The sequence below is a fragment of the Alligator mississippiensis genome, chromosome 9 (assembly GCF_030867095.1).
Source record: "Alligator mississippiensis isolate rAllMis1 chromosome 9, rAllMis1, whole genome shotgun sequence".
Taxonomy (NCBI): Eukaryota; Metazoa; Chordata; order Crocodylia; family Alligatoridae; genus Alligator; species Alligator mississippiensis.
This window is the reverse complement of record NC_081832.1, coordinates 5,998,835-6,020,214: the sequence shown is the minus strand read 5'-3', so window position 1 is coordinate 6,020,214 and position 21,380 is coordinate 5,998,835. Positions and strand designations below refer to the sequence as shown.

General features: G+C 43.2%; 1 protein-coding gene across 2 annotated transcripts in view; it reads right to left on the bottom strand.

Moving 5' to 3' along the window:
- The window catches only part of TAF4 (TATA-box binding protein associated factor 4), a 60,350-nt gene that overhangs the window by 29,480 nt on the left and 9,490 nt on the right, over positions 1–21,380 (bottom strand). Inside the window, exons 1-2 of one of the 2 annotated variants that reach the window (XM_006274320.4) lie at positions 20,736–21,099; positions 18,093–19,202 (exon numbers count right to left, since the gene is read on the bottom strand). In XM_006274320.4, the coding sequence (XP_006274382.3) occupies positions 18,093–19,202; positions 20,736–21,060 (1,435 nt within the window). In that variant the 5' untranslated portion in view covers positions 21,061–21,099. Of the gene's footprint in view, positions 1–18,092; positions 19,203–20,735; positions 21,100–21,380 lie in introns of those variants that run through there. The other variant, XM_059713215.1, reaches the window with a different exon arrangement.

Sequence of the window (21,380 nt, the reverse complement as noted above, 5' to 3'; positions counted from 1 at the left end):
TTCAAGCACTAAAGAACGCTTTTCCTAATCCACTTTTAAAAATAGAAGTTAGCTAGAAGCTTCAATTAGCTGTTGAACTGCTCCCTTCATTTGAAGTAGAAACCTAAAAAAACCTGTAATATTTCAATCCGAATTGAATAAAATTTATCCCAGCTCTGAATATGTTTCTAAAACTGACTTGGAATAGCCCTCAGCTGAAAATGGTTTGCAACTTTTGACTGGTACTGTGCCTATCAAACATTTTCATGCTATGGACTACAAACAACCACCTTCCCATTGTCACCCTCACAATTTCATACTTTTGCTGTGGCAGTCAAAGTTCTTGGTCATACTACAAATGTTTGGATAAACTCAGAAGGAACATTTTTATTTTTATACTGCATGGCAACTAAACTGCATTTGATCCACAGACTTTCTTAAGGCTGTAATGTAAAGTAGCAGAAGCATACAGCAAATGCTTGCCTAATTGTCTGTCTCTTATTACTGTCAGGTGTTTAGAAACTTTTATATTTCATAGAGAAGTAAAGCTAGAAGGGACCTCATGAGATCATCTACTCTCAACTGGGAATCAAACCTGCAACCCTGGTGTTATTAGCACTATGCTCTAGTCAACTGAGCTAAACAGTGGAGAAGTTTTTCTGGGAATGACTTCACTGCTTTCTGAACACACCCCCTCCCATAAAATACCTGCATCACAAGCTATGTTTCCACTATCCAGTATTTTGTTTATGAAGTTTTATTATTTAAAGAAATAACTGAAGTATCAACCAAAAGCTTGAAATGGCAACATGTATAAAGCATGTCAGATATTATATGCCAGTCAAATTTTTACACCTCAATCTTCACTGAAGAAAGCAAAGAAAAACTGAATTACTCCATATGCAAAGGTAGTGGAGACAAACTGCCAAGTCCTTAGTGAAAGAAAGCTTCAGTGACTTGCACCATTTCTGGAGCGTACAACTGTGTACATTTGGAACAAAAAAACCCAAAAAAACAAAACGGGGGGGGGGGGGGGGGGAACGACGACGATGACACGGATTTTCATTTAGTAGGATCAGGATGATTTAACGTCTCCAAACAGGCAAGTCATTTGATGAGTTAAGGAACTTTTCTGAAGATTTACTAGACAGCCACAAATAGTTTGGGCCACCCAGTCTCCCACACAAGCTACGCAGCAAACTGTTGCATTCCTTACCAGGCTTTCACCGGGCAGTCATCTAGATCAGTGTTTCCCAATCGGTGTGGCATCAGAAATGAACAGGTATGTCACAGAACTTTGTAGCGGCGATGAGCTACAATGAACTCATCATTGTATGGGGATGGGAAATGCCTTAACAGGTGTGCTGCAGAAAAAAATGTATTAATATAAGTGTGCCTTGGGCTGGAAAAGATTGGGAAACACTGATCTAGATAACAGGGTATCTAGATGACATCTCATTTCAGAATAGTGATAAAACAATCAGTTTCTTAAAGCACCTGTACAGTAGAGCACAGGCCAAAGGGCACTGCCTGCAACTGACAACATGCCTGGAAAGAAGAGAAACATTTGGTGACCAGTTATTTTATCATACAAAGATGAGACTCTTTAATATCTACAGAACACCACAAATCCCTGGCAGAACCAGAAGAATCCCAGGCAAATCAGAAGAATCAGCATAACTCTTTATGAAGCAAGTCGTTCACAGAAGTTAAGGATGATCAGGTTCACATCCCAGCAAAAGCCTCTAAAGTTTTGATTACTACAATATACCTGGAATAACATTTATCACTAGAATCAAGCCAAGGGACTTCGAAGACATCTTCCAGGGATACAGAGTCTTGGATTTCAAAGTGAGATAGATCAGAGTTAAAAGAAGTTTCATGAAACTGTATTCTTCTCCAACATTTTCAACAGGCCCCTCATCTGAGGCAAAACCTCCCCTAGATGTAAAGTAATTGAGTCTTCTTCCTACAGAGATTTTTTTATTGAAATATGATAAATCATTTAGCTTTTTCCCAGGGATTTGTAGAAAAGCTTCATCCTATCAGAAGTTGCCTGAGCAAGGCTGACTGTGAAAATGGTATTTGTATCTTATTTGTGGCAGAGAGCTACAGATGTTTGACCTGGCAGAAAATTCAATAGCATCACAAGCAAGCTGGTGTCATCGTAATAGATGACAGCTTTCTATTACTACCCCTTCTGTCTCTACAGAATCTCCTCTGAGAATACAAGTGGGAGTAAGTGATGGATAAGGCCTTGCGAGCTGACACCACACGTACTACTGCAGTACAGAAACCAAAAAAGGGTGGATTCAAGGCCCCTCTGAGTTCTCAATCTTGCTGTCCACAAGCCCTCTGGAGAGCCTGCTCCAGTCACAATGATAAAGGATTTTCTAGAACTAACTGAACCAGGTTTGAGCTAAGCTGTGACAAAGGAGTTGATTGCTTGGAGGGTGTAGGGAAGAGACTTGAACTTGTTCTGCTGGACTTGACGCAATTTCTAGCTGGCTTCATGACTAACTGTCATCAGTGATGAACCATTCACACACTACAAACTTCTCCAGAGGTCTACAAAGATGACTTCCATCTCTTGGAATGACACGTTTTGTTCAGTATCTTCATCAACGATCTGGAAGATTGGCTAGAGTGCACCCTCTGCAAGTCTGCAGATATCTACTACTCCCCTAGTGTGGTGGTATGTTGGAGGGTAGGGCTAGTGACCTAAACTGTAGGATTGGACCAAAAGAAATCTCATGAGGTTCAATAAGGACAAGTGCGAAGTCCCACACTTAGGACGAACCGATCCCATGCACTGGTACAGGGTGGGGACTAACTGGCTATGGAGCAGCTCTGCAGAAAAGGACCTGGGGGTTACAGTGCCCTTGTTGCCAAAAAGGCAAAAAGCTACTGGGCTGCATTGGTAGGATTGTTGCCAGCAGAGTGAGGGAGGTGATTCTTCCCCTCTATTTGGCACTGGTGAGGCCACATCTGGAGTCCTGTATCCAGTTTTGGGCCCCCCACTACAGAAAGGATGTGGACAAACTGGAGAGTTCATCTGAGGGCAATGAAAATGGTTTGGGGGCTGTGGGACATGACTTGTGAGGAGAGGCTGAGGGAACTGGGCTTATTTAGTCTGGAGAAGAGAAGACAAAGAGGATTTAATGGCAGCCTTCAACTACCTGGCGGGGGGGGGGGGGGGGGGGTTCAAAAGAGGATGGAGCTGGACTGTTCTCAGTGGTGGCAGGTGACAGAACAAGGAGCAACGGTCTCCAGTTGCAGTAAGGGAAGTTTAGACTAGATATTAGTAAAAACTCTCATGAGGAGGGTATTAAAGCCCTGGAACAGGTTGGTGACAGAGCGGTGGTAGAATCTCTATCCTTGGACATTTTTAAGACCCGGCTAGACAAAGCCTTGGCTGGAATCGTCCAGTTGGGGATGGTCCTGCTTTGAGCAGGGGGGGGTTGACTAGATGTGACCTCCTGAGGTTCCTTTAAAACCTAATTTTCTATGATGCAATGTATCCGCTTCTCTCTCAGACCTCAACAGGCATACTTCGTACTCAAAAGCTTGCCTAAGATCTGTCCCAACCATGCAATTTACCCAAGAAAAGATATCACCTTCTATCTCAGATATTTCCTGAACCACCATGGCAGCAACTGCACTCTAACACTATTATGCACGTGTTCCTTTTGTTTGGTAACACCGTTGAGTCTTGACAGGTCTTCAATCTGCAAGGGATGTTTTGCCCCTTTCTCTGATGTTTTCAGAGATACACGGATGACTTAACTTAATATGTTTGGCTCAAGAGCATTTGAAATAAATTAAGATTTTTCCCTTAAGGGAGAACAGAAAAATCTTCCCATTTTAAAGAGATTATGGAGAAACATTGGATTGTTTAATACTTGAGCCAAAAGGTGGCTGCCTACATGCAAGTGCACCTTAGTAGACTAAGGGAAACTCAGGGAAAGAAGAGACTTGGCTAGAAACTTCTCTTGGAAAATGATGGCGATGGAAGCCTCCACTGGGACAATCAGTCAAAGATTCTCTCACAACCCATGTTTCTCACCCTATGACTGACCAATTGTCATGTGCCAGTTTGTCATGATGAAGGGAACCCCCCCCCCCCCCGCCAATTTTGGTTCAACTTCTGCCCAACTTGGGCATCTACTGAAAAAGTAGTGAGAGCCACAGACTATACACAACTGCCTAAGCTTCCCTGATAAGGGACCTTGGGAACCCAGTTGCAAACCCTGTCCTCACTGCAAGCAGACGCAATGCCCATCGATCAAATAAAAATCAAAACAGTAGGAGGAATGAAAAATTGAGAGCCTGCCTTGGAAACATGGCACCTAATGACAGCAGGAACTAGGATGAGTACAGTTCAACAGGTACGCTGCCAGAGCACATCATGAAGCAAGTGACATGACAAACCTCTTGCTTGGCCAACACTACAGCTTTTCAGGCCTAACAAAAGCAGTGGATCCCTGTGATGGAGAAACCCGCTCTAAAATCAAAAGCTTTTTCAAAGAAAAATAAAGCTAGAAGGGACATTAGAAGATCATCTAGTCCATCCCCCTGCTGAAGGCAGAATCATTCCCATCTAAATTTCTCCAAATGTTTCTCTAATCAGCACTTCATGTCTGGTGACACATTCCATAACTTCCGTCCTTTGCAGTGCTGACCACTCTCATCAAGTTTTGGGTGTTCCAAAAAGGCAAGATTGTGCTCAGAGATTGTTAGGTGCTTGGATTTCTTTTCAAGAAAAGCCACTAATTGCAATGTAAAGTGTAATTATAAATAAAGTTATTCTAAGAGAGGGCTCTAACTGAATTTGAAGTCTGCTCAATGGTAACTTCCTGACATCTGGATATTGTAATTACAAAGCATACTGGCATTATTTTAAATGGAAAAGTAACAAGACTTTTACCCATCTTAAACTAACATACTGTTTTTAATTTGCTATTCTGATTTTTTTTTGAAGCCACAATACAGATCATTCTTAAAATGAGTATGACAAGGTAGTGTAGAGCAGTGTTTCTCAACCTTTTACAGAGCAAGTACCCCCTAACTTCTGAAAATTTTAATAAGTACTCAGACATTCAATTTTCCAGGGGATTTTATATTTACAGACTAATATGTGCCATATGTTGGAAGAATGGCTGTGTACATAAGGCCATGAATGACAGATGTCTAATCTGGTGTGGGTAGGGTTGCCACCTTTTACATCAGGGGTGCACAACTCAAGTATGTACCTGAGCTAGAGGTGATGTTGGCCAACATTGGGAGGGCTGAACACCAATTATTACTGGGGAATTTAATTTTTCTAAGTGCACCAAATTTTTTACCAGAGTTTTGAGAGGAAAGAGGGCGAGAGAGAGAGAGGAAAAAAAGGGCGAGAGTGTGTTAGGGTACCCATGTACACCCTGCTTGGGTCTCATGTACCCCCAGGGGTACACATAGCACAGGTTGAAAAACGATGGTGTACAGTAGGGAGGGCCAGCTTGCACACGAACGCCACAAGCGGCGCAGGCAGTCTGTGTGGAGTGCACATCAGAGCAGGGACGGGACAGGTAGCACAGTGGCAAATAAGACAGGGAGCAGAAAATAGATCAGCAAATTGAGCAGAGAGCACAGGGCAGTGAGCAAAAAGCAAAGTAGCAAATCAGGCAGGAAGCAAAAGCAGAAAGGCCAATTAAATTAGGCAGGGTAAGGGGATGAAAATGGCATTTGGGGAGGGCACGGAGGGCCCCCAGTGGTACAGAGAAGGCACACAATTTATTCTGAGAAACTCACCCTCGCACACAAGGACATAAATGTGTATACATGAAAATAACAAAACCATAATACTTAAAAATACTGACTTTGGTTTTTCATCACAAAAAAGACAAGGCTATTTTTTTCCCCATGTAGTTCTGATATCATGTTTTCTTGCTGTCAAAAGCTACTGTATTACACACACTTACAAGCAGCATTAGTAAATAAAGCTCACAGTTATATGGACCTAAATGGGAACTGGAGAGAGAATTCTAGGAACAGAGAACCAGAAGGGGCATCTCTAGGTCTTCTACATATTTTGTCCTTCCTACTGCACTATCCTAAAAAATTCCTCAAGTGTTTCTGGACACTTTTGAGCTACCATCCTTCTTGTATTTCAGATGGGGGTCAGTTAGTGCTGGATAAAGTCACACTTTTTGACGCTCTGCATCAAGCTCCAAGCCAACAAATTAAGCTTCTGAAGGGTAGGACCAGCGGGATTTGCTTCAGTACCTAGTTAGGAGTAATCTTCAGTGGGTCGCCTAGTGGTACCATCAACAAATGAGGAACCTGGGGATCAGAGTCATGGTTCTTGTGCTAAAAGACAAAGGAATATGGGCACCTTCCCAAACACAAGGTATCTATTCTCTACCCTTGGCTTTGCAACAATCTCAGGCAACATATTTGGACTTTGTATCGCAGAAAACTATACAATCTTGGAAGTGAGAGTCAGCACTTCCTGGTCAAATTTTCACTCCCTAGTTTGAAAGAGTCTTCCACTCAGCTTTGTGAGTGAGCTTCCCTTTAAGTTGCTTGGATAAATCATTTTGTTTCTCCAAGGACATTCATGTTCATGACTTCTCAGGCCCTGAAGCATTCTCCAGACCAAAATATACCAGCCTTCAGTTACCATTTTAATTTACAATAGTGAGTACATCAAGAAGCATCTTGGAAAGCTTATAAAAACACAATAGTCATGTCTGTGTAGTACAATGGAGCCGAGTTGTTCAAAAACAATGCCTAAATTCTGCTGTGGCATTGATCTATTTTGCTGCTCTGAGATGTCCTTCATTTCCCAAAAAAGCAGCGACAGAAAAGACGTACATAGCTCTTCTGGAAACGTACTGGGCATCTGGATGCACAAGGTACCAAATTCCATGACATATTAAAAGACAGCTACCTGAAAGGAATGAGTAGTTTCAACATGCCAACTATTGTTTCAGGCCCATTCAGAATTAGGAAGTTAATGACCGGTCAATCTACTTTTAAGGTCTTCTCAGAGCTGTAAGTTAAAGATACCCTTAACTCCATCATACATGCTAGATAACTGAATAATTTGCTTAACCAAACAGCACAACTTTTATTGCCAGCCTCAATTTATTGCCTTTTGCTTAAGCATGGTTATCTGCATAGCCCCTTTCAGCCCCGCTATCTACTGTGTCACAGTTGTGCTGTTAACTGCAGACTGACTAGCTGCCTATCTTTAACTAGCTGTACTCTTTAATTGGGCCAGGAATGGCGATGGGGAAGCAAGTGTGAAAGGACTGCTATTAGAATCCTTGTAGATGAGGACGGTTTCTTCACAGTAAGGATTTAAACAGCAGTTCTGCATAGCTATTGGCAGCCAATAGCATAGCACCGACAGCACCATGCTCCACGGGTGCCGATCTTCCATTAAGTTCAGGTAAGGGCTTAGCATTTCTTCAGTCTGTAAATTGTGCATTTAAACCAAACAACTACAGTTCTCTACAGCAGAAAGCCAATCTTCTGATACTCAATTTTATGATAAATTTCCTGGGCACAGAATCGGAGTATGGTCCTAAAAACCTACCCATTTGTCATCTAAATACATACAAAACTATGCCTTGTTTATAGGAAAGGATGTCTATGATGGAGCTGTTTAGGGTTTGGGGGTTTTTTTGGAGGGGGGAAGACTGTGCGAGAAGACGGGCATTTCTACCCATAATTTGCCATATTTACTGCGCGGTATGCCAACTTGAATATAAATGTGATACCTGCATCATGCCCGATTAGTCAGTTAACACACATGTAGATGCCTTACTGTGCAGTAACGCAGTGTGTGTGGACTGACTTGGGACTAACTTTAGTCCCAAGTCAGTTCATACACAGTGTTAATGCACTTTAATGCCTGCAGATGTAGACAATGACCTATTCCTGCTTACGGTGCAGTACATTTAAGCCAGCATAAATGCATGTGTAGACACGCCCAGTGTGTATTTGTTGAAATTACTACTTCTCACTTAAGCTGGTATAGTTTTATGGAAGGTTTCTCAGGTCCAGGAGAAAATTTCTGGTCTAAACATGGAAAAGACTGGTTTCAAGCTTCTTTAATGCATGTTTCTCCTGGGTTTTTTTGATGAAATACTTCTAATGGTCTTGGGTTTTTTATCAAAATGCAACCAGGGAGAGATTCTGAGACTAGAACACATACAGACTATCAAAAAAAGTAAAACAAATCAACTAAGAGTTGCTTAATGCATTACAGAGAATTAATACAATTTGACTTTATTTAAAAAAAGCTTTGAGAGCTTTAGGAGAGAATTCCCAGTGTGACCAGCCACACTTTTGCAAGCCTTATGCAGACGAGATTAAGACCTGCAACATTTTTAGTAGCGTCTTACTCCAAGGCAGGGCAAACCAGAAGTGGTGGCAATAGGAATTTCTTCCCCCAGAAATCCCAACTCAAATTACTTAAAGGGACAAGACATCAAAAGATTTCCTACTTTAGTGATGTATTCAAGAGAAGAAAAAGAACTAGTTTTAAGAAAGCCAATGTTGGGTAACCCACAAAATGTGAGAGCCCTTTCCTTTTCTCCCTCCCAGAAGAGTGGTATGCTAGGAAAGAGAATATAAAAGGACACACATGAGACTGAAGAACACAGCATGGATATGAACCCTTTTTTCCTTACTATTGACATATATGCAAGGATACTAGCGATGTGCATTTTATTAAAGGGTAACATCACTGAATCAAATTTAAAGTTCCTTGTTCTTTTCTTCAAACATTTCTCCACCTTATCTCCTTTCTTGCTTCCCATGCTCATATTTTTCCTAACCCCTCTCCCAGTTCAGAAAATTACTAATCCCTTTAAACTGTTCTCCCAAATTTCTTCCATGCTGATCCTTCTATGAGGAGCTTTTGCCACAGCTCTTCATTTACTTCAAGCTCCCTCTTTTCTCCACAGAATTTGCCAGTCCTAGCTTTTTCATGGAACCAGCTATTGTTGCTTTTGAAACAAATGTTAGATGACTGAGCAATCTTGTATCCCCTCACCTAGCTATCATTTCTACATTGTTATTTAGACTGTTTACCCTTTGGGACAGGACCATGTGTTCTGGGTGGCTTGTACAACATCTGCACATTTTTCATTTCACCTAGATAAAGTGTACCTTTGACACTTAACAGGTCAACAACTCAGAGTGGCAAGCCATATTTTTTGATACAGAAAATAAAAGTGCTCCCCCACATCCCCCCAAAATAGAAATCTAAAATTAAGGTGCATCTTGTATACTGAAGCTATGTAATGAAAAGCAATCGATTTATAATAAAAGTTGATCTAAAGTCAGTTATTTGAAATGTATGTTAAAATCTTTTCAGCCCACAAAATTACCCTAGGGGAAGGTGCATCTTATCCACAAGGAAGTGCAGCATTTTAGCTTAACGGCAATTAGAAGACATAGCACTGCTGCTAGAAGGATGTGCTACTGTACTTACAGGGCAAACAGGAATTTTTAAATGTTACAGAAATCTCTTACTTAACCACCAGTTTCATGTAAATCACTTGTTTTGCACTGGTTATACTGCATGACTGAAAAAATATTTTTAGTAATACATTCTCAAGAACTAAGGCAGCAAAGGTTAGAAGAGCTTGCTGGACAGGCGAGGTTCAAAATTTGTCTCTGATTTTTAAGTAAAATTCTAAGAAGGGGGGGGAGGGGAGAAAAAGTCATTGATACACTCCTACATGTATCAGTTTGGTTTTATTTACCACAAAATAGGGCAGAGCATTTGATTCAATCCTTTGTGCTTTGCACAAGTGCAAAGTAAAATACCATCCTGGTCAGAAGAATTTAAACAGTTCACTGACGTATTTAAAACCTATTGCAACACTTTGCTAGTGTGCACAGAGCGTGTGTGTGCGTGCGTGTGTGTGTCAGTGTAAGATGGAAAACAAAAGTGAAACTATTTATTCAGGGGCAAAGCTTTTTGTGATCTTTTATTGGACCAACTGTATACAGAAAAAAAAGTCTTGCTTCTTGGATGTTTCCTGGGCCATCACAGCTATGACAACATTGCAACCCTATTATTTATCCCAGATGATCAAAACACAAACCCTGAAATTAAAACAGGAGAGGAGGGAAGATGGGGGGAAGCAAACAAACAAACAAACCAGTCTTTACGTTTCAACATGGATATCCAAGGAGACTGGCTTTTGGAAAACTCTGTATCCAACCTGGCAGCAGGACAGGGAGAGTGTTTTTTACTATGTATTTGTACAGCACCTTCGAAGTGGCTCTATGTAAGTGCAAGGGTCAGCTCACTCCCTTCCTTCCAAGTTCAAGTTTCCTTTATTAATAAAAACGAGTAATAAAGTCCCCCACGTGCCACATAACATAATAATGCTGGGCAGAGAAAGGATTGCTTACACAAGGAAGTTGCGCCAGTTTGGCTCAAGGTGTTATTTTAGGTAGATTTACACAAAGATGTACAAAAGGTTTGATGGCCAGATACTGCAGTGCACTTTGATCTTCATGAAAATAAGACTGGTTTTATTTGAAGTGAGGGGCGTTTATGCTGTCTTTTGCACCCATTTAGCTGTGGCCTGGTTTGCTCATGTTATGCTAATATAAAAAACTTATTTCAAGTAGGGATGGGATTCATTAAATTAAGCTGGATACAATTCTGTGTGTGCATACAATTGTATGGATACAAGATGCCTTATGGTATAAAACTTTACTATGCTTCCATTATGGGAATAAACCTTATAACCACAAGCCCCTTTATACCAGGAAAACAGGTGTTCACATAACAGTGATACATATAGTGTTACACATAGATCATGCAATACAACTTTTTGTATATTTAGCTAAATTAGTTTAAGAAAAATGTAACTTAAACCAGGACAGCTTTTTGATGAAGGCAAGGTATAAAAGTCAAGCCATTTACTGTCAGGCACGTTGTTTGTAAAATGATGTTGTAGAGCATTACTTTGTCAAGGACTCAGCAGCAGACTGCAGTTGAGCAGGAGAGAGTTCACGATTCAGTTTTCACCACTATTCAGTGAGATCCTAAAGACAAATCTGGGTCTTTGCACTGGTGTTCTTCTATGGCCATAGGTAAGATTCACTGAAGCCAGTGCAACTCCCTACAGATACAGGGAATCTGCCAACTCCCATACACATCTGAACAGCTGAATGCAGACAGGTATTTTAGCCGATTTAAAAATTGTCATGAAAGTGTTTTCCCCACCTAAAAGGTCCAGTTGTGGAAAAATCTCTCTTGTTTTTGAGTGATCAATTGTTTTTATCATCTCTCTTTTTTTTTTTTAAATCTAATTAGCATAGCATTTTCTTATTTAGTGGAACATATTGTCCTGGGATAAAAAAGGTTGTGTTGCAACACTGAATGTCTAGCTAGCAAACACTAAAATGCCAAACCTCAAGTACCAAATGCAGACACACAGGGCCAAGTTTGCATCTAAGTATTGTCAAGGCTGCTATTTTAACCATATTTTTTACATGAAAATGTTCTGAGTAAATTTTCTCGAGTAGTGTAACAAAGCAGTTTAGATCTTCTGTTTGAAATGGCTTCTACATGGAGATCAGACCATCAAGAAAATGGTTTTTAAAATGCGATTTGCATGCAGTGAAACAAGCCATTCTGGACAGTCAGAATGGAAAGCGTTTTCTCAAAACCAGTTGGAGCAACCATTTCCTCTAACCCCCCCCCCCCACCCGCTTTAGGACACTGTTAATACATACACTTAACAGCTTTTTGTGTTGCGGTCTAAATTAGTGTATCAGCAGAATGCTAGAAAACCATCATTTTCCAAAAGCATAAAAGACAAGCAAATAGTAGACAAAATACTGCATATATCAAAACATTTTCTCTCAAGGGTATTTTGTGCTGTTCATTGACTTGTGTTTTTATCACCATGGTGGCTGACCAGTGCACTTTTTTCCTGATTAACATGAAACACTTGCATTTTCATTTTCCATTGCTAAGGCAACTAAAGCAGAATGCTATGTAAAAGTAACTCTGAACATGTGCACCATCCACATTCTCGGTCCCTAGGCCAACGGAGTTCAAGTGGGCTTCAGAAGCAGCCCACTTAGAGACTGATGGAGATGGAAAATTACGGTGGCTCATTGAGCAAATATACTGTTGGACAGTTCCTGTAGCAGCAATGGTGTGCAGGAATACTTCAAAGGCAACAATTAACCCATATTCATAGCCCTAGCCACACATGTACAAAGTCTTTACAATGAACTATTAAGCAAAGCCCAAACCCCCATCAAGACCAAACTCCTAACTGGTACCAAGCACATCAAAAAGGACCCTCTTCTGTTATGAAGGTAGACATAAATAAAAATATTTTCCATAACTCTGAAGTGGAAGTGTAGTGTGTGTACAGGGTCCAAGAGCAGCAAACGTCTTCACAATTTAGCTCGGGGGGGGAGGGGGGGGGTCCTTATAAAGCCTGGCAACTCAAACTGTCTACTTGCTTAAAGCAATTTATTGCTCTGCCTCGTGACATGTTGTAAAAATATCACTCTCTGCACTTTAAATTCTTGGGATAAAACAGCAAAGCTTGTCTTAGTATGTAGGTAAGAGCTTTCAATGATAAATTTGGAAATTTGATTTCATCCTTCTCTCTTACTCGGTCTGAAAATATATGGTCAATCTGATGGATCCACATACAATAGATTTCAAGTAAAACAGAACGCTTCCCTTTGCTGTACTCAGTGTTTCCCCGGAAGAGGATTCGATGGGAGACATCCCTAAATTTTATCTTTTTGAAACAGATGTACCCCTAGTGATCCGAGCACAGGACTCACAAGTTCTAATCTTGGCTTTGACATAGATCCTCTTATGCCCTTGGGCAAGTCGGAACATTTGTCATACTGTTTCCCCAGCTTTAACATTGAATTCATACTCATTTATTTACCAACTACACAGGCGTGTTGCGAGGATTAACTTTTGTAATGTGCTTGGAAAGCACAACATGCTATACAAGTACTACAGGAAGCTGCTATTATCATTGTGTCCTACAGACCTTATTTTTGTCAAAATACAGCCATGCTAACTTAGTTAGCAGGCACAATATTGGCAGTCTGCTGAGCTGTACAGGGAAGCTGTGAGCAGACAGATACAGTTGGGCTTGTTCGTAAGTTGGTGGGAATTACGCATGGAATTACACTGCAATGTTTAGCATTTCAGAATTTCCAAGTACCTTTCACATCTGGAAGTCAGCACATTCTTAGATGCGTACACATTCACAAAAATCTCAAAATAATTAAGCATTTCGGATACACAAAGAAGGCAGAGTGGAACTGAAAAGCAACGTGTTCAGTGGGAACAAGTACCACAAGGATTTTAAAATCAGATGACTGCTTATATTTTGCAAAATGTTAGTTTTCCATGTTTCCATCTATGATCTTAATTTAATGTTCTTGTCGCATTGGGATGCTACCCCATAGACAGCAACAGAGCTACTCATTCACATAAAATCACGTATATTAAACTGTCTGCAAGATTGGAACCAGAGTCCATTTTTATACCTTCAGGCCAATTTTAATACGCTTATTTATTAACTTGTGCCCAGCTGTGTTTTTTTTGGTGGTGTGCATATTATTTAAGAGCATGGAAAGCTATTTGCCAAAAACTACAACTGTACAAATTGTTTTTAGTGGCTCCTGTGAAGGAAAGGATCAGTCTTTAAATCAATGGGACTTGAGCATGTGCTTAACTTGAAGCATACACTCATGTGTTTTTCCAATTTGGGGCCAATAAAACAAGGATTTTAAGAAGGAAGAAAAAAAACCCGCAGAAAACAAAAACCTACCCTACAGTAAGGGCAAGAATCCTCTTAAATACATCAGTTTCCACCGAAGTTCTGTTTAAAACAAAGTAGAGATGCCAGCTCCCACAGTTATGAAGAAAGCTACCCAGACACGAGCCTGATGATATGCCATTGTCTTGGGACTACAGACATATTGCTCCAGTGCTACCAGTGCCTGTAGCTCAAGCAAGCTGTAGCAGCAGAGTAAAATTAAGAACACCGCTGCACAGAAGACACCGAAACACTGAACATGTCAAAAAACATCACCTGCACAGTGCTACTACTGCATGGCAACCTTATGAGCAGCAGCAGCCACAGTGGAGATATCCTAAGGGCAAGGGGACCCAAAAAAGCAGAAGCTCCGTGACGGGGAACGGGGAAGAGGAATCTATGCCATTCTACCCATCCCCTAGCAAATACAGGAGGCTCTGAAGGAGTAACAGAGAAACATTTGAGAGCTGTTCCCTGGCCCACATGAAGCAAATCTGTGGCAAAAGTACACTTCATAACTGACACCCTTATTGGCAGTCGCAGCAAAAGCCCTAAGGATTAAAGAACAATCTTTTCCTCTCATCATCTATGAGGGATACCAGCAGGACAGCGTAAGTTTTGACTGCTTCTGTATTGTATTATACTTGTTTCGTGAAGGGGACCTTTGGTCTTCAATGTTATTCAACCAGCAATTTTCATAAGCACTAAAACTCACCCCCAAAAAACTAATGCACAAAAGGGAAGGTTTCTATATTTCAGCTTTGCCCAAGTTAGAGAGGAAAACTATCCAGAGCTGCCAACTGTGTACTGTTTCTATTCTATATAAACCTACAACACTTTCCTACCATTCTGCACTGCTACTTCAAGCAGGTTTCTTAGACATTTCAGTACAATGCCTGTTCGTAAAAATACATTAAAAGCAGAGTGACAACATAACACACTTAAGAGCAACCTGATTTTTGAACTCTCAAGGTTGATAATAATACTCTAGTACAGGTAGGCTTGTAGATCTTATTCCTGGCCAGTTCTGAAAAGCTGTTATAACAGCTTGAACACAGGCTTGCAACTGAAGACACTATCTAGGAAAAAAAAAAAAAAGAGTATATAGTGGTGGGTAAACCATGTTGAAAATGTTTCCACCTCGTGCTAGTTATGGCTTTATTCACTGCACTGCCTCACTTGCGCTACGATAGTTCTGTTCTACTTGCAAATCTGCTACACCCAAGAAAAGTGCCTTTAAAAATCTGTTACTCTGCCTGCGTAACAGTTGCATACTGTCCCAATATTTCAGGTAACCCATAACTTTCCCAGCTACTGCCAAATTAGCATATAAAAGATGTCTTTTCATATCATTTTCTTCAAACTAGTGCAAGTAGTAAAAACTTACTACAGTGCATTTTATGAAATCATGACTTTAAATAAACTACTTGAATATATGATGGCATCAACAACCAGAGAATATTTTCAGAATCCTCTACAAGCCACAAAGTATGCCTTTAGATCCATTTTTAGATCCATACTGCACTGATCCAAGCATGAGGGCCACAAACTCCAAAACTGGGACACTGGTGAAGAGAAACTAGAATACAGATACTCTCTCCCACCCAGCCAAGATTTTGATAAAATGCAGAAGTAAACCATGAGCTGAATACTCTTGATTCCTTGTGGGTGCAGAAGAAAAAGTTCAAAAACTTATCAGAACCCTGTAGGACCACCACAATTAATAGCCCATCATCTTCCCAGTTTCATGCCTTTCTAACTTGGTCATTTTAAATTGCTATCAGGTTAAAATTTGATACACTATAAAGGCGTCACTCCAGAAACAACACATTTTAGACTAGCAAAGTTAGTGCTCTCCATGTGCTCCTATTTATAAAGGTAGTATAATCAGGTACTCGACAGTATGATTAATACAGATATTGACATCTTATATGCAGCTTGCCTTATACTGAACAGTAACAGGACTTTGCGAGTCTGGAAAGGAAGCAACTGGTACTTCAATTTTTTTTTGTTTGGAAAATAAACTACAGAGCATGTGCCATGTAATGAGTAATACTTTTCATAAGAGGACTCCAAATTGTCATCACTTGGTACACACATTTTAGCACATGCAGCTTTTGCTCTTAAAGTTGCATTAGCACATAGCTCTCCAACTTGAATGTCCAAACGTATGTGCACATAAATACTTGCTCATACAAGTACTGTAGCTGCAATTTCGCAAGTGGGTTAGACAGCCTTCAAAAATTCTTCATACTGCACCATAACCTGCGGCATTATTTGCTACCTTTTTAGACAGAAATCTATACCCTTCCCACTAATAATGTATATAAATCCCACGCAAGGTAAAGGCAGTTACAAGTGCATGTGTCTAGACAGTATTGAGTTCACAGCATCTACACCTGAGACCAGATACTCAGGAAGGCTCAGCACCTCAGTTTAAGCTTTGCTGATTATCTGGCCATTCCATTTATATAAAACAAGCAAGCATCACTATTTCAAAAGTTATGCTGCTGAGTGACAGAACAAAAGGGTAGCTCTTGGGAGCTTTTAGGGACCCCTTCCCCAAGTGTACTAAGAAAACTTTATCCTAAAATTTAAAGATTAGACCTGCAAAGCATTTACTTTGGGGGGGTTTTGGACTATGCACAGACATAGTAGAACCCTACTGTGCCAAAGGATTAGGACCTTTGTTCATAAAGGTAATATTTTTCATATGCTGTTGAAGTGGTTTGAAGACACCAATATTTTTCCCCTAATAAAAAGATACTGCTGTCCAATAGCTGTTCTCCATAACTGACTTTACTATACAATATTACCATGTCACTATGGAGTTATTCATCTACCTTTTACAGCCATCAACAGTAAAAGACAAATTTGATTTATACTGTAGCAAAAGAAAACTTCAGGATTTTAAGATGCTTTGCTGGGATTTCAAGGTCAGGGACCTATCAATAAACTGAAAAGCAGATTTGAAATATCAGCGTGTCATCCTTACAGAGAATATCTGTCTATACAATGAAAATGTCCAGAGTATTTTAACATCCAATTAGCACTTAAAATATACAGAACATTTGACAGGCTTCACTGAGCTATACAATGGCACATACTGTAAGTGGAACATTATGCAGAAAGATACTGAGCCTAGCAAACACATTGTTTTGCTGCACTCTTAGCTGGTAAGACCATCACTTTAAGGTTGGTTAGTAGATTGTTTTCCTAAACTAACACCACTGAAATGGTGGTGTTAGAAATGTTTACTGAACTAACACCATCAAATTGTACACTGTTGATTTCATTAGGCATAAGTAATAAAATGTAATTAGGTGCTCTTTGTATAATAGTAATGCCACCTAAAAATACCGCATTGAAAATACTGATTAACAAGAGCAGAGATACTACCACATCCTGCCAATAAAAGGAGGGATCCACAGATGAGTCCATCCAATATTTTTCAGTTCAAAATTAAAATTGGATGCAAGCCCCATTTAAAACAGTAAACATCTAACTTAAAACGTCAAAAATCAAGGACACTTCAGAAAGGAGAAAACTAACCCTCAGAAGGCAAAAGCTTTCTATTCTGCCTCTCTTTCACCCCTTCTGGTCTAGGACTAGACTCCCTGTTCAAAGATGCCTCAGCACACAGCATGCTCTGAACTACTACAGAAGCTGCAACCCTAGACACAACAGGGTGAGGTAAGGACAGAGTAAAATTCCCTTTACGTTGAAGGAACACTAACAGAAGAGCATCATCCAAAATCCATGAAAGCAAAGTTGGATTTTTAACATTGTCATAAGAAAAGAAGGCAGCTTTCTTGCATTGTACCTGGTGCTGCACTACTAAGCAACGTGCGTCTTGAATGGTAGTAGGGGCATACAGGGACAGACAAGGAAAAGGAGCACTGTGCTAGGCAAGCGAGGTTACGTGAATTACTGACAAAACTGTTTCAAAAGCCAAGATGCGTTTAACGACAATGAAATGGCAATGGGTGTTCACATAGCCCAGTCTCACACAGTGCCAGCTTGCAGCTCTGTTCATGCTTGCATTTTAATAAAAAGGGAGATTTAAGCAGCAGCGTTTCTAAAAACAATTCTATGTCAACACGCTCTGGTCACCTGAACCAGCATAACAAACGTGACACATCCCATGCCACTGTTCAAAACCGGGTGATTCTCCAACATACAAGTTTCCCCAGGATGTGAGACCCAATCAAGGTACATCATCCGGTCATCGTCCCCTCAGCAACAGACACCATCACAAAATAAAAGCCTCAGGCCTTTGCTTACCTGGTGGCAACTGAAAGTTCTGAATATTAGTTGGATTCTGAGGTGGCTGAGGCAGACGAGGTGCTAAAACTGTAGGAGTCAAAGTTGCTCTGATACCACTTGTCGTTGCTGCTGGAGTCCTTGGCAGATTTTGTGCCACTGTATTGGCAGTGCCCTTAGCCATCCCCGTAGGAGTACCAGGAGCTGCTGGAGGTATCCCACCAGGATTGGGGGCCACATTAGAGAGCCCAGCTTGCATAGTTTGCCCAATGATCATGTTACCCCCTGTAGTACTGGGCTGGCCACTAGCAGCCAGTGTCTGCTGTTGGGATACTGCCTGCACTATAGTTTTAGGAGACTCCGATTTGATGACCTGCGTGGTGGGGGCTGCCGGCACACTGGAACCAGGCTGGCTGTTCACAAGCGATGTCTGGAGGGCAACTCCAGATCCCACAGTGGCTGCAGCAACAGCAGGAAAATTCCCCACACTGATGGTTGAATTGATCACAGTATTGCTCCCATTCTGGGTGGCTGCAGCAGCTGCAGCAACCGTGGGTCCTGCTGTATGAATCGGTGGCCTCACCAGTGCTACAGTAGCCCCCCCGCTTCCAATGCTTGGTGGTGGCTGTGAGGAGATCACTGTGGGTGACGAAGAGGCAGAGGACACAGCAGTGCTGAGGAAAGAAGTCTGGATGACAGTGCTGGAAGCTGATGGCAAAACAGCATTAACAGTATTTGCTTTCCCCACCGATCCAGGTCCATTGTTAACTAGAGGGGCAACAGCAGGTGCAGAAGCAGGATTAGCAGTTGCAGGAGTCCCAGAGAAAGCAGCACTTCCGGAGTGGTGAGAGTTCATCACCACATTACTCCCATTCAAAGTTTGCACGGTTGTGGTCCCAATTTTGCCATTCCTGGTGGACAAGGAGGTTGCCATGGTGCTGATAACCACCGATTTGCCCTGACTGAGGGTCCCTGGAGCAGCAGTAACTTCAGATCCTCCTCCTCCTCCTGCAGCTGCTGCTGTAGCTGCTGCAGTGGTGGTGCTGGTGCTGGTCGTTGTGGCTCCATCCAGAGCTGAACTCTGGGACCTGGTGTTATGGTTAATAACACCCCCTTGCACTCCTCCAGCTCCTGCAACAACGAGAAGGAGGTTACAAGAAGAGAATGCGCAGGAGACAACAGAAGCATGGGAAGCATTCTCCCCCCAAGCAGCCTTTTTCCCCCACATGCTGCCTGCAATAAGAAACAGGGGTGAGCATATGCAGAGGAAGAAGAGCTACAAGCCAGTGAATCCCAAGGCCCCCTAGTCTCCCATTAGCAGCGTTATTAATTATAACGCCCACTTGCACCAAGAAGGGAAATCAGACGCCTGATAGGATACAATACAGACCATGACTGGGGAAATGTTTCTTTTCCTTCAACCTATTTCTCTTTCATTCTAGGGACTGACATTATGTCTAATAACTTCAGATCCTGCAACTATAAGGGGGAAAAAAAACTGAAGGCGAGACAGAGAGCCTGGGAAATCCATTAATAAGGTGTATTCCCCATGCCTTGTACACCTGATGTGGGCTACCCTCCTCATCCTATCAGCTGCCAGACTGGCAGCTAGTTGCTGGAGCATCTAGTTCAACTACTGCAAGAAGAGGAGGTGGGGACGAGAGAACCGACAGCCTGACAAGGGGAAAGCTCTTAGGAGAAAGAGCGGACGGGATCTGCTCTTTATGGTTACGGGAACCCGAGAACCAAAACCATAACAATAAAGTAAAATCGTAAAGAAGAGAAGGTAGATGCTGGCACTGAGAAGGACCATTATGATGCAGCTTCTTGCCCCCAGAGCTCTTCATGCCCCTTGGCAAGGCCTGGTATTATGACTAACCCCAGCTTAGATACTTCAGGTCCTGCATTAAAAAGAGAGAGAAATGGGAACGGGGCAGTCACTGACAGATACACTAAGAGGCGCATCGTATGGGGGACCCTCCCCCGCAATCCCCGCTGCTTTGATTTAATAGCAACGACCTCTTAGCAGAAGGAAAAAACACACACACACACACACACAAAAAAGAGGGGGGTGGGGGTGGTGAGGAGGCGACAAGAAGCACAAGACAACATTTTCCCTCCCTCAAAAAAAAAAAAAACAACATCTTACACGCCACCATCCCCCACCAACGGAGACCTCGCGTCGTGACGAACACCGACCCCCCCCTCCACCCCCCAGTCCCAAAGCCGGCGGGAAGGCGAGGAAGGTGGGGTGCACCCCCCCCCATTGCCACCACCACCACCTCCACGCCGGGACCTGACGTTGCAAGAACACCCTCTTGAGGGGAAAGGAGGAATGAGAGGTGTCGAATGCCCCCCTCCAGGCTCCTGCGAGAAGAGGCGGGCGACGGGGGGACACCCAGACAGATGCAGATGGTGCGTGGGGGGGGTGGGGGGGGACACCCTCCTCCTTGAACCCCCCCACCCGGCTTCCTCCCATACAGGAAATAGGTGTCATGATTAATAACCCCCCCTGGCACTCCAGCAGCCGGGGGGAGCGCTGGAGTGCGAGGGGGGCCGGCAGGAGGCTCCCCCCGCTGCCACCCCCGGGGGGGGGCCTGAAAAGTGGGGGGGTCCCCCTGCCAGAGCCCTCAGGGGCAGGGGGGAAGCCCTGTCCCTCCCTACCTGCTTTGGGGACCTCGGGGGCGCTGAGCCCCATCTTGCCTCCGCCCTCGCTGTGGACATGGGCGCCGCCGCCGCCGCCGCCTCCTGCTCCCGCTCCCGCCGGGCTGGGGCTCGGGCTGCTGCCGCCGCTGCCGCTGCCGCTCACAACATGGTTCCCCAGCAGCCCCCCGGCGGCCCGCAGCGGCTCCTGCGCCTTGTGGGGCGGGTGGTGGTGGGCGGAGGCCGCCAGCTGCGACTCCAGGGAGCCCACCAGGTCGCTCACCACCTTCTCGTCCACCTCCGTGTTCAGGAAAACCTCATCCAGCAGATCCGAGCCCGCCGCCATCTTTTTTTTGGAGGGTTCCTGTGCGCTGGGCGCCCTCCCCCCTCCCCTCACACTCCTCCCCTGACCCGCCCCGCCCCTCCCCTCCCCCCGCGCGCGCCGCCCGGCCCCGCCCCCCGCGCCCCCTGCGCAGGCGCGCCCGCCGGGATTCCGCCGCGCGCTCATTGGCCCGCCCGCGCCTATAAAAGGCCGCGCAAATGGCTGCGGGGGTTTAGTCGGGAGCCGGGCGGCGGCGGCCCGGCGGGAGCTGGAGGGGGCGGGAGGGAGGGGGGCGCGGTGGCGGGGAGGGAAGGAGGGAGGGTGGGGGGTGCTCTTTGTCTGGC